Source organism: Chaetodon trifascialis, chromosome 15, assembly GCF_039877785.1.
Source record: "Chaetodon trifascialis isolate fChaTrf1 chromosome 15, fChaTrf1.hap1, whole genome shotgun sequence".
NCBI classification, from domain to species: Eukaryota; Metazoa; Chordata; class Actinopteri; order Chaetodontiformes; family Chaetodontidae; genus Chaetodon; species Chaetodon trifascialis.
Window position 1 is genome coordinate 5,048,181 of NC_092070.1, and position 14,299 is coordinate 5,062,479.

General features: G+C 41.7%; 1 protein-coding gene across 3 annotated transcripts in view; it reads left to right on the plus strand.

Moving 5' to 3' along the window:
* The first annotated feature begins 1,323 nt into the window (after positions 1-1,323).
* The window catches only part of syt5a (synaptotagmin Va), an 86,305-nt gene continuing 73,329 nt past the window's right edge, over positions 1,324-14,299 (plus strand). The window contains exons 1-10 of one of the 3 annotated variants that reach the window (XM_070980808.1): positions 1,324-1,436; positions 8,161-8,327; positions 8,694-8,708; positions 9,180-9,361; positions 10,310-10,396; positions 10,583-10,750; positions 10,906-11,073; positions 11,191-11,308; positions 11,428-11,561; positions 12,385-12,775. In XM_070980808.1, the coding sequence (XP_070836909.1) occupies positions 8,168-8,327; positions 8,694-8,708; positions 9,180-9,361; positions 10,310-10,396; positions 10,583-10,750; positions 10,906-11,073; positions 11,191-11,308; positions 11,428-11,561; positions 12,385-12,594 (1,242 nt within the window). In that variant the 5' untranslated portion in view covers positions 1,324-1,436; positions 8,161-8,167 and the 3' untranslated portion in view covers positions 12,595-12,775. Of the gene's footprint in view, positions 1,437-8,160; positions 8,328-8,693; positions 8,709-9,179; positions 9,362-10,309; positions 10,397-10,582; positions 10,751-10,905; positions 11,074-11,190; positions 11,309-11,427; positions 11,562-12,384; positions 13,324-14,299 lie in introns of those variants that run through there. The other 2 variants (XM_070980809.1, XR_011603098.1) reach the window with 2 other exon arrangements.

Sequence of the window (14,299 nt, forward strand, 5' to 3'; positions counted from 1 at the left end):
TTAATATGCATTATCAGATATAATGCATATTATATAATATATATTCTAATAATATAATATAATATAATACAATATAACTATTTATTTAAACAAAGAATAACAGCAATTCTTGAAGAGAGAGAGAGAGAGAGAGAGAGAGAGAGAGAGAGAGAGAGAGAGATCGAGCTATAAACTATATACCAGAACTTGTTTATACATCATGTTATAAGTAACGAGTAACTGAAGTTATTACATGAATATATTGTGCAGTAAAAAGTCACTTAGTTACTTTCTACACTGGACAATGGAGACATCTTTATTTTTCTATTGTTAATCACAAATCACAGATTTACCTCTCTCTGGGTCTCTTACAGTCTGTACAGCGTACGACAAGCTCTATATTCATAGACCATATTATGACTACACTAATAAGTAGAACACTTATGTAAGTGTCCTAAACCTTTTTAATGGCCAACATAACAATTAAGTATATTTTCAGTGGTGTTGCAGTCTGGAGCATTTTTGGATCCATTATTTGGGCTGTTTCAGATTGGTATTGTCATGCATCATAGCCATCTGCTGGAGATGCTCGGTACTGCACTGTCAGGTCACACCTCAACCTTCGATCCACACTAAGGACGGTGCTGCCCTTCAATGAGAGATCATGACCTTTGCTCTAATCAAACCCAGAGTGTCATGGTGAAGGTCCCCTGTAACGAACATCTCTGTAGGGTTGGTTGCCATCCAGACTGCTGAGGCCTGCAGGGTAACTCAAGTGACAGCACTGAACTACTCTGAGCTGCTTTTATGCACTAAACAGATAGTTCTGCCCGCCACAGAAGATTTCATTTCACGCTCTCTTTGATTCAAGTTCATTTCTGGAATACAAATGCAATAATCTTCACCACTGAAGAGTCCAATCTCATCCTATCTGTGTTTTCAATAAGACAACAAATCAGTGTACCTCTGCTGCTTCAGCAGATCAGGAGTCACAGGGAGACAATGAGGCAGTGAGCTGATACGCTGTAAAATATAAACACCTTCACACACCATTTAGACTAGTAGTTGTACTGGTACAAATCAGGTTGTAGTGTCCCTGATTTGTATTTCATTCACTTTTTCAACAGAGTGACAGTATCTGAGAAGCTGGACCAGAACATGGTATGCAGCCCTCAATGAGAGAAAAAAAAGCCATTTAAAGTCACACTGTCAGACAAATTGGCTCCTAGAGATGGACTCTTTTCTTTTTGCAGTGGAGGTGGACAGTAAGTAGTTGGCAGTGAGGGATATTATGGAGATTAACACAGAGGGGGAGGGGGAGGGGGAGAGAGAGAGGGAGCTGTGCACAGCGACGTCTCATCAGTGAGTGGTGGTGGATTTGTCTGGAGGACATTTGGATGCAAAACAATACAATAAGATAAAAGCCAAAGAACCCAGAGGGACCGGCACTAAATACGGTGAGTTTTATGCTGTTTGCCATTTCCTCCTGTTTGCCTTTTATGTTAGAGTTAGTTATTAGTTCATTTGTTACCATTGCCAAATTGGTGCTTTAAAATGATTATTCCAGACTAACAGGCAAAAGACTTCAAGGTTTTCAAGGGACGGAAACAGAGAAAAGCAAGCAAATCTGTGCAGCTGTTAACGTTCCAACGACCAAACAAGCTGGAAACAAAAACCACAAAATATTTGCTGCTTTTACTTGAAAATAAGTTAATCATTAAATTTGCTGTGATTAATTTTCAGTGGATCCGTTAATGACTGGTTTCAGCTGCACCTTATTTCCCTCACTGTCTGTCTGCATGTATTTCAGTCGGGCTGTAAATCTGTTAAGAAGCAGCTATGGTCACAGGGAGCGTGAGGTTAACGTTAATCTGTCGGATTTTAACTTTCTGCTCATTTCATTTTATGGCATTCTTCATCTTCTGATGAATGCTTTTCACTGGGAAAGTTCCTGCATGAGAGAAACATTTGATTTTACTCACAGTTGAGGATGTTTTCCAAAACTGGGAAAGATTAGTTTAAGTGGATTATAGGAGGCTAATGCACATCTATTTGCAGAGTCTGTGTTCACGTGCAATCACCGACAATGCACCTCCACAAGAACGATGTTTCTCTTGACAGCCTAGATGAAGTTTCTGACGCTGTGTCCGGCATTAAAACAGTCCTGTCGCTTCATGTCTGGAGCTCGAGCAGGGTGAGCTTTGGTGGATCTGGATGCTTGTTTGCACACTGCACACATGCTACTGGAATGCAGGTGGAGTTTCTTGGCTCATGTGGTTTTTGTACCAAGATGCAGATCTCTGGCAAACAGCAGAAGGCCTGTTTTTAACTGCAGTGACCTCCTAAACACGTAAAGAATACTTTGCAAGCAGCATGCAGCTATACAGGTGACCACAGGTCGAATGATGGAACAGTTTAAAATGAACAAACACTCTCCTGTCAAGGTTTTAGTGGGAACTGATATAAAACATGCTCATGACCTCTTTAACCTTTCTGCTATAGAAATGTGTTTCTCAGGCCTTCTGCAAAGATATGGCAGCTCAAATGGAAAAATTGGACATTTTTGCCAAAGTTAGACGAAAAGATTGCCATAGTTTAGCCTAGCACAAAGACTGGAAACAGAGGAGACAAAGGAGACAAACAAAACAGTAACAAAATTTCATGTCGCAGCACAGCTACTTCCTGGAGTTGCTGCTCGGAGCCAAGAAATACAATAAATACATAAACAGCAAACTGTCACTTTTACAATTCAGTTATTGTATGAGATATAACATGTTGTTAGTAAGCTTTAGAGTGCTGGTAGGTGGGTTTTTTTGCTTTTTCACAGAGGCAAGCTAGCTGTTTTCAGTCTTATGCTAAGCTAACATGGCTCCTGGGTCCAGCTTGGTGTTTACCGTACACACACGAGAGTGATAACAATCTTCTCAACTAACTCTCAGCAGAAAAATAAAATAAAATAGCAAATATTTCTTGAACCTAATATCACTGTGAAATTAGCTCCATCTTTATTTCATTTGCACAGAATCTCTCATGAACAAATGACGCTCAAAGTGCTTTACAAATAAAAAAGGAAGAGAGCAGATAATTGAAAGCACAGTTAAAATATTGAAATACCCAAAAAGAGGAAGGAGTTAAAAGCTCTGTCTGTGTTGGAAATTAAAAAAAACATAATACCCCTTTAATTCCTGCCCTTTTAAACGTTTCCACTGTAGAAAGTTGTCTCTCGGCGTCTCTGCATCAACATGTCGCGATTGAGTCAACAACCTAAATGCTCATAAGGACTTTCAGCACTGACCTAAATGTGATATTTCTATTGCTCCTTTTCTCTGTCACACTGCAAAAAATATAATGGCTAGGATTTTGATATTGCAAGTTGTCAATTAGTGCCAAAGTTACTGGCATGTGCATGCAAATACACACCTACAGCAGTCGAGCAGAGTGTCAGCAGCCTAATGGGGCCTCAGGTTCACTTCGTAGCCCTGAGCTTTTAGACAAAATCCCACTGCCGGCTGTTCACCTCCAATCTGTCTGCATGCAGATCAGATCAGAGCAGAGAGTAAAACAATGCGAGACCTGGTTAAGATTTAGCTCAGTCTGCAAAGGCTGTCTGAAATATCTGGAGTTACATCAGGCCTTCCGAACAGTTTGTCCTGAGTGGATTTCAAAAACATCTTCCAGCACACAGTTCAGTAAATCACTTACACAATATGCACGATTATGAACGCAATGCTTAACAATGAATCTGCGTAATATTTTCTTGATGCGTTGATAATAGTTTGTTTCATGAAATGTCAGAAAATAGTGACAAATTACTGTTTTTTTTGTCCAACCAGCAGATAGCAGCAAATATTCACATTTGAGAAACTGGAACCAGTGAATTTTTTTGCCATTTTGCTTAAAAAATTCCCCACACAATTAATCAATTATAGAAATAGTTGCAAATTGGTAATAGTTCTGTTGAATGATTGATCACTTAATTTAGTAATGGTCTCACCTCGAAACAAAACACACTGAAATATGAGAAATTTTAACATATAACTTTAAACATATTTTTACAGAATTGAGGAAAAATATACCAGCAGTTCTATTACTGAACTGACTCTGATCTTTAGAATAAACCAGGAAATCTCATTTGTGAATATTAACCTGTGAGAGATCTTGTATTGTAACTACCCTTCTGTCCTCAGTAAAGGTTATTTCCCACTGTCAGTGCTTCTGGAGACAGTGTGTGCTAACAGTTGCTAATTAGCACTGAACACAAAGTACATCTGACTTTAGTTTTGCAGGTCTTTGGTCTTAAACCGCAGTACTAGATAAACTGAATTTTTAATCTGATGATGACCAGAGGAAAAGTTAAAGGTATTAGTTATTAAAATGTATCATGTGGGGGATGTGAATATCTATTCCAGGGATCATGGCAATCCATCCAAAAGATATTTCACTAAAATACAAAAATATCAACCCTCACGGTGGTGCCAGAGGGAAGGTCTGGGAATCATTCAAGTCTTCCTCCACTGCGGACAATGAATGTCAGTCAACCCACAGCCCATGTAGTCACTAGCATGGCTTCAACAGAGCCCCCTCCTCAGAATGACCATGGCTGCCAGTGGTCTCTCGCTCTGTCAGGAAAGACATTTAGGTTTTACACTCTGCTGAAGATAAGTGAAATACAAATCAAGACTGTGAGATCAGGCTGAAAGCTTCACACTGTTAGAGAGTGGACCTTTGAGCTTAGACTGAAGCTGTTATACTGTAAACTGTTTGTGAAGGTCAGGAGTGGACCTCCACGCACAGATGTGATATTCTGTATCACACACACTTTTCTTCAGCAGTAAAATATACTGAATATGTGTGAGCCCTTGAAGGCTGGAAGATGGAGGTCTTTTGTTTGTTGCTTGGCTCCTTCACAGATCCTTGCGGTTTTTTTTCTGTGATGTAGTGATTGGTAGTGTGTAGTCTTCATACAGAACCTTTTCTCTCAGCTCTTTGTGTCTTTACACAGCAAGCTTGCATTTTATTGTTCACGATGTGAGTTTTGTTTAAAATGTGAGCCACCGTTATTGTTAATATAAAAGGCTGCTGTCTTATTTAACAGTTCATGTTTCTTTTGACAAGACATCTATAAACCTCTCTGTCTGTGGCGTCAGACATCTTTTTTTTTTTTTCTAAAATCCTTCTCATTTAGCTTCATCAGTTTTGTTTGTGGAGCAGTTGCCTCAGAGAAGCCTCAGCAACTCTTCAAAGTGTTTGTTTTCCAAAACTGTCATTCCTCCACCCTGCACATTGGAGCCAGAGACATGCATCAACCTGACCAGGATTCTGACTAACTGATGGAAGTTTTTGGCAGCAGTCCAGCTTAAATCTGCTGTGACCCAGATGTGGTCATCATCCTGATTTTGGGGTGTTCTGAACTAAAACGTCATTATGCAACGTGTCCCGGCATAAACAGCATGACACAGGGCCCGTGGGTGTTTTAAGCTGAAATACTTAGTACATCACCACCAGGCTGAGGCTGGTATTGGACATTTATTTCATATCTAATATTCATCCACTTTCATTTACCTCTGATGTGACTGAGGTCCCATCCTGACATGATAAAGATACACATCTTTGCTATTTGAATTTATGTTTTTTGTAAAATGTATAATTTGTTGTGTGTTATGTATTTTGTATTGACTGCATCAAAACCTCATGTAGCACATGACGGATGCTTCACATGATTGAGTTTTCATGTGTAATAAGCACCTTTGAACTGTCGCTTTAAGGCTTTTCATTCAGTTGGACGGTGGTGTATTTACAGATCTGTTTGTCTATCCACACACACGCACACACACACACACACACACACACACACACACACACACACACACACACACACACACACACACACACACACACACTGAGGTTTCCCTCTTTAATCCTCTGCTTATGCAATCCAGAGAGATAAAAGGGTTAATGTAACACAGCTCGCCACCTAAATCAAATCCCAGCTTGGAAATATGATGTGCACGTACGCTTGTGTCTATTTCAGCTGTCGTGAGGGAGGATAAATGACAGACAGAGGGGGACGACAGGGGGGAAGCGTGGAGGCGAGTTGATAGCAGGATGGGTGGAGAAAGGGGAGGAGACCCAGAGTCCTTAATTTGTTTAATCCTGGGGATTTTTGGATTACCTTTGGCAATTAATCTTGTTACATGGCTGCGCAGCAACAGAGGGATGTCTACCGTGGGTGGGGCCTATGTATGTGTGTTTCAATGTCAGTGTGTCTATGAGTGCACTAAATGATGATAAATGACAATAAAATAAATCATAAAATGGCTGAAATCCATCCAGTTGCTTCAGGTTTAGAGTCCTGGTGGGTCACTGTCACACTAAGCCATCATTAATGTTATTATAGTAACACTAACATCTATGCTTTACCTACTATGACAACTCAAAATATCTGCTGTGACAGAGGTCTGACAGCCAGTAAAAAGGTCCTCACATATGTATGATGGTGTGTGTGTGTGTGTGTGTGTGTGTGTGTGTGTGTGTGTGTGTGTGTGTTTGTATCACAGAGCCTTGCAATCACAAAGTCAGAGGGATTATTATGAGCAAGCAATAAGCTGCAAATCTGAGTTTTGCTCAGTCTTGACACACTGCCATCATGGAGGGGAAACAGGGAAGAAGGAAATGTAAAGAAGGAAGAGACGAGGAAGCAATAAGGGAAGTAGGGATGAACATACAGTAGGAAGAGGAAGAAATGAAGGAAGGATGCAGGAGAGGAAGGGAGGCATGATGCACTTTACTCCTCTGGTTACTGTTGGCCATACAGCTATACAGCCGGTGTCTGCTTATTTGCCAGCCAGACTGCTAATGGGCTAGCTTGTCAAGTATTATGCTGCATTCACAATGGTGTCAGAATGGGAAGAACAGGAAAGAACTGTATTCATTCTTGGGAATGTTCATGTATTATATCAAGGCAGTCAGTGCTAACCTTGCAGTAGCACCAGATGAACAGCCTAAAGTAGCTACAATTGTAGTGTTTGCAGCAGTTTGTGAAACCAGATACAGTCTAACGTAAAGCTCCTATAAACTTAGAATTCACTGCATTATATATATATATTGGCTTTTATTTTGATGTAACTGCCAGTGGTGGCACAGTTGCAGCCATTCTGCCAACAGTTTGTTGACATGTCTGTTGTTCTTATTATTGAGTAGAAGTTCCGACTCGGAAATACTCGGAATTATGGTTTCAGTGACATGACCTGAACACAGCATTAGCAGAAAAATCATATTGTAGTAACTGTATTACTGTAAGTAATTGGGAGATGGCATTTTTGTTTTTAAACCTCTAACTGAATAATTGGGTTTTAAGTCAGGTTTTTGAAATTATTATAGTCCAAAATATGTTTAATTGCTTTCTTTTGAAACCTTTGCATAAAGAATTACTTAATTCCATTTTCAGGCCCTCTCAGACACAACGCATTGAGTTACGCAGGGCTCAGAGGTTTGTTGGAAATAATGGGTTTCAGTGTGCAGTGGTGCCGTTCTCACACTGTCTGAAAGGGCCTTTCTTCTACAGAATACTTCTACTCCACTACATTTCAGGGGGAAATATTATACCATATATTATAGCTATAGTATAAGTATAAAGAGTACCTTATGAAAGATGACACATTGTCAACACATTAAACAAAGCAAGGGTGTGAAGCAGTCACAACTAGCTCCACCTCAGCCAGTGACAACTTTTAAAAGCAGCTGCTTACACGTTCAGTTTTGAATTTTGATTTTAATGCCGTATTTTTGTTGCGGTTTTGGCATTTTTGCATAAAGGATGTGAAGACTTCCTTCACCACTGAAACACACATCCTGATTCTACTTCTTTTACCGAAAAACCTCGATAAAATAATAGTCTTTGATGGGGATAGTTTGCTATCTTTGAGATGCTAGAAGCTAAAAAGTGAATAAATGGTGAGAGGCAGGGGAGTGAAACGAGCCAGAGAGGATTAAAGAGATTACAGCCAGGTGAAAGGTCAAAGAGGATGAAAACTGAAAGAAGGTCACATCTGAAGAGAGAGCCAATATGCTGGCAGCTCCAGCGGTTTGCTGTTTTTTGGTGGTTTTAATGTCTCTTTAAAAGTGATTTGGAGATCAAAAAGTCGCTGACCGTTTGTTGTCTGCTCTCCTTTGATTTCACAGAGCAGCCATGCGATTGGTCACCATGGAGAGGGTGCGCTTCCGCAGGGCGGCCGAAGAAGAGGAGAAGGAGAGGGAGCCCCCACCTCCCCCGCCCCCCTCGCACCACTCCAACCACCAGTTCGCCAGCATGAAGAACAAGTTCTTCAATGAGCTCACACACCTGCCAAGTGAGCACATACACACAGATACACACATAAAATACACTCAAAACACAGACTTAGAGACAATGCAGAACACATTTATGCTGATAGCTGTTGAAGCGCATGGGCATGCTTCAAACAAATCTGAATTTGGTGTGCTCTCAAAGACTTTTAAGTGTGCAGAAATACTTGATTGATTTCATTTTGCGTTCCAGTTTTGTTCCAGGCTGCCAATGTACATTTAGAGGCAAACACACTCACACAAACTAATAAGAATCAATGTATTTGCTACATACCATCATCTAACCGTCCTGTCACCTCATTTTCACTTCTCATGTGTTTATTGTGTCCTCTCTCATTTCTTCATGTGACCACTCGGCTCTGCTCTACAAGATCATAAACTCAAGCGTAAGTCCATCTCCTGTCTTTCGCCATTCTGTTTCTCCTGCTTTCAACACAAATACATGTCAAAGTCTTCTGCAGATGGCAAAAAACTGCAGTGTCGTGATGATTGAGGTTTCAATGCTCTGTGCAAGAGAAGTTCAACAGAAGATATTTGAGAGGAGGGTAGTATTGTGGAGGCATTATGGAGACACACCCTTCACCAGTTTAGAATATATCTTTGTTTAGGCTTCTTTGCCAAATATGTAGAAGGCAAGTAGAAAGTAGTAGAACATGGAAATACTCAAGGAAAGTTACTTTCCACCACTGCCAGAAGCAGAAATGAAAGAGAATGACTATTAAAACAGAGCTATTCCAAAATGCTCCACAAGACCAGCTTACCTGTGAAGCCCCTGACCCAGGCAGCGTCACTGCTGTTTCCTATCAAACTACACAGCACCAATCTGCCTCTCCACTTCCTCTCCCTCCTTTCTCCAGTGCCCATGTGGGCCATAGGAGCCATTGTGGTCGTGGTCCTCGCCCTTGTCGCCTGTCTGGGATTCTGCATCTACAAGAAGTGCTTCAACAAGGGCAAGAAGCCCAAGAAGGTCCGTGAGAGGAAGGGAGGACGAGGGCGCAGGAAGAAGGACAAGGATGGAGAGGAGGGAGAGGAGAAGAAGGTGAGACACTTTGGGCTGGAGAGGTTCTGTCCCCTGTCTTCATGAGATGTCACATGTGGTTATGGAGGACAAAAGTTCCCATTGTTGGGAAATATGCTTATTCACTTTCTTTGTGAGAGTTAGAGGGGAAGAGTGATACCATTCTCATGTCTGTATGCTGAATGTGCAGCTGGAGCCTGCAGCCAGTTAGCTTAGCATAGCAGAAAGACTGAAAATGTGGATGTGGCTCTGTCTAAAGGGAACAAAATGCTGGTGCTGATGAACGCATTATGTTACATTCGGATAGAGCTCGGCTTGGTTTTTTCCAGTCTGTATGGTAGAGATATGAGCATAGCATCAATCTTCTCATCTAAGCCTCTGCAAGAAAGCGAAAAAACATACTTCTCAAAATGTTGAATTATTCCTTTATGAATAGACTGCTGACTACACCCTCCACAGGCCAACAGGTGGAGCTAGCACAGCAACATCAGCGCCGTTCTGTATCTGACTGCAGTCACTGCTTCATTGTCCACAGCAGCTTGGCTTCTATCCTGGTTGAGAGTAGTAATGGATGAACTGACAGCTTAAACTGTGCCCCAAAAAATTCTCATAGGGGATTTTTGCATTTGTGAACAGGGGGTCATGCCCCCCTGGACCCCACTTCGCAGTGCCCCTGCTGGGAAGGACAGCCACAAGGAATGACAGTCAGAGCCACTGTATCTTTTTATCTGTGCCTCATGTTTGTTCATGATTAGTAATAGTATGACCTTCAAAGTGTGGACATTTTAGGGAGTCACAGTGGAAACTTAAAGGTGCCCTGTGGACTCTTTTTGACCTGAATATGTTGCCTTGCAGCAGGAATTAGTGAGTGTTTGCACAGACTGCAGCACATCACAGGAGTGTGAAAATGAAATGTGTGTGCTTAATAACATTGTCTGTTACTTGCTAACCATGCTGTGTGTCTCCCAGGAGGGAGAAGAGGGGAAGGAAGAGGAGGAGAAGGAGTTCTTCGGCAAACTGGAGTACTCACTGGACTACAGCTTCACTGATAACCAGGTACACCTGCACACACCTGAACATATAGTATTTTGCCAGCATCCACAGAAATATAAAACCTCTCAAAGACAGAAATGATTCATGAGCCCAACAATAGCAGAACTCAGCAAAAATGATGCCCTTTAGTTAGAAAAGCCAGCCCCAGCAGGGACCTTACAGTCAACTTGTGTCTCCCTTCCTCTCCAGCTGATAGTCGGCATCCTCCAGGCTCAGGACCTCCCAGCCATGGACATGGGTGGGACTTCAGATCCCTATGTCAAAGTCTACATGCTGCCAGACAAGAAGAAGAAGTTTGAAACCAAAGTCCAACGCAAGAACCTCTGTCCTGTTTTCAATGAGACCTTCACCTTTAAGGTCTGTGCATCCATAATGGAGACAATGTTGAGCATTAAAATGAAATAGTTTTGATTATATTATCAGCAGCATTTTTAAACTGTTCACCATGGACATCAGATCTTCCCCAGACTAACTCTAGAGGTAACCCTTCTTTATATTCCATCCCTCTCCAGATACCATATAGTGAGTTGGGAGGCCAGACTCTGGTGCTGCAGGTGTTTGACTTTGACCGTTTTGGTAAACATGACGTCATCGGTGAGATCAAGATCCCCATGAACTCTATAGACCTTGGACAGCCAATACACGAGTGGAAAGATCTGGTCGGAGGAGAGAAGGAGGAGGTAGGTGATTTTTTTTATGTCTACCGAAACACTTGACGAATCTAAGGGTCATCACCAACATTAAAGCAATGTGCAATATGACAACTCATGTGCGTGTGCATGTTTTGTCCCTGACAGCAAGAGAAGCTGGGTGACATCTGTATTTCCCTTCGTTACGTCCCCACGGCCGGTAAGCTAACGGTTAACATCATGGAAGCAAAGAACCTGAAGAAGATGGATGTCGGAGGACTGTCAGGTGAACACACATACCTGCATGCATGCTGGGACTGAAGACTGAGTCAAGCAATGGATGCCAGCTATGCTTTCCATGCTGGCTCCTCTGATCTGCTGTCTGATATCATGCCTCTCTCTCAGATCCATTTGTTAAGGTGGTGCTGCAGCACAATGGGAAGCGACTGAAGAAGAAAAAGACGTCAGTCAAACAAAACACTCTGAATCCTTACTTCAACGAGAGCTTTAGCTTCGAGATCCCCTTCTCCCAGATCCAGGTATGTGCGCTCTTCAGCTCCTCCAGTTTCTACAGCACACACTGACGTTGACATATACTTGCCCTGATCATTAAAGCTGTATTAAACTTCCATTTAGTAAAATATTTCAACTTAAGATGCCATGCTTTGATGAATACTACTGACTTTGGTAATCCCCTGACCTTTCCTCCTTAGCTTTTAGGTAAGAATCTTGACAACTATTGCACTAATTATCATGAAATTAGGTAGACATTCATGTCCTACCGAGTTTATGTATCTACCTGCAAAATACTGACCTCATCAATCTCAACAACCTCAGCTGTATTTGTGTTTGTATATTAACTTACATGAAATCAGTATGTCAGCATTGATTTTTGGTTCAAACATACTATTCCCATAATGCCACTCAGTATCTTTCATTGGACCTTTTCTGCCTCTTAAATGGCCGCTTCTTTCAAATCCCACCGCTCCATCTTGCAACAAGCATTTTGTAACAAATTTAAGTGTCAAGCCCAAACCAGAATAATCCTGATGACATCATCACTGCAGCTCCACTTCACCATTTTGGAGCTGGACGCCTTGTTGAAGAGAGAGATGCATGAATTTTACCCCCCAGTGAAAGTCTCTTAACCAGCAATCATAAACTCAATAGCCTCAAAGACTCCAATCTCCATTTCCCCTCAACTGGATTCTTGCTTAAGTGTTTGTTCAGCCAGGAGAACAGCACCACTAACACATCCCAGCAGCTCGGAAGAACTGTTTACATCAGTCGAATTGAAATGTATACATGGAGAAGAACTTGTCCTAACTGCGGCTTCTCCTCTTCCGCTGTCTCCACGCACAGAAAGTCCAGGTGCTGATTACTGTGTACGACTACGACAAGCTGGGCAGCAACGACCCCATCGGCAAGTGCTGGATCGGCTACGGCGCCTCGGGCGTCGGGCTGCGCCACTGGTCAGACATGCTGGCCAATCCCAGGCGTCCAGTGGCCCAGTGGCACACGCTGCAGCCAGAGGAGGAAGTGGATGCCGCTCTGAAGGCCCCCATCCGCTAAACACACACACATGTGCATACACCGTCATCTGCATAGGAGGGGTACTCTTTCATTTGAAACCAAACAACTGTAGGTTTTATACAATGACCTCCAGCTTGAACAATGATCTTTAACTCATTTGTTTTGTAATATTTTATTTTGGGATCTCTTTATACGACTACACGTGTGCTTCATATTGTTTTGAATACATATCTCAGACGTTCAAAAGCTTCTCCACAGTCACACACGACAAAATACGGCTGTTTCCATTCGCTGAGTGGTTCTCCTTAGGATGAGTGAACTTCATGTGTAAAAATTGGCGGAGTGCCCCTTTAATACTACTTTTTAGGCTACTTTTAGTTTTGCTGAGCTACATCTTTTAAGAAATCAATGTCCCGTTACCTCAAGGTTAAAAAGATCTTTTTCAGCTTAGACAGACTGCAGTAATTGACACTACGTTCTGAAAAAATAGACCCACATCAATTCTTTGTATTTGAGTCATTCTGAAGTGTGTATCTTCTTCTTTTTTTCTTTTTTCCTCATCTTTTCCTCTCGTGTCTCCTGATAACTCTCTTATCTTCCAAACAGTCTTTAAATCTGATTTGTCCTGTGAAATGTCTTGTATTTAGTTACATGTTTTTACTGATTATTGGTCTCTTTGTGGCTCCTTCTGTGCTTGTGTTTGAATGAGATCCTGACTTGAGTGTCTGGTGAGTGCGTATATCTGTGTGTGTGTGTGTATGTGTGTGTGTGTGTGTGTGTGTGTGCTGCATATCACAAAAAACTGAAAGCTGTTTTTGGTTTTGTGACTGTAAATAAATAGCTGAATAAATAAAAGATGTCCAAACAACAACAGATGGTTTGGCGGATGGATGGATTTACACACACACACACACACACACACACACACACACACACACACACACACACACACACACACACACACACACACACACACACACACACACACACACACACACACACACACTATAATACCCTCATGTGCAAACATGATATCCTTTTATTCGCACACAAGCAGAAAGTCTCACACACACCAATCAGTAGAATGAGTTAAATGAGTCATTTAAAGATGCCACAAGCTTTTGAAAAACCCTTTTGAATGATAAAATGTTTATATCATGCATCCCGATGGGATTACATCCTCAGTGTTATTGATGCAGTAGCTGTCAGAAGAACTGAACTGTGTACTGTCATGTTCTGACGGGAACTAATCCTTCACGCTGTGATTATTGCTGCCATTTGTCCCACTAATCCAATTACGTTGTTCAGTATGAATGTGGAGGCTTTTTCTGGACAATCTGTGGTCCTCACATTCCAGAGGCGCTGCAGGCCTCACAGATAAAGTTTATTTCAGTGAGGTTCGTGTGCATGTGTGTACGCATGTCCTGATTCGATGCAGTGAGTGAAAGACTGGATTAACAGTGTGTCCTCTTTAGTCCTTGTCTCACGCAGTGAGCCAAACATGTGAGGCAGGAATTAGAGTAGGGTGGAGGGGTGGGGGGCATACAGGAAACAATTACCACAGACAGCCTGTGTTCTCCAGCTGAACTAAAAGCACACGTAATGTACTATTTTAAAAAGTTCCAGCAAAATGAAGTCATAAGAAAGTTAAGTACTGATACTTACATTATAGACAGTCTATATGTAAGTAAGACAGTTATTTGCTGTAAACTTTATTCATACTGTGCGGTCATAAACAACAAGT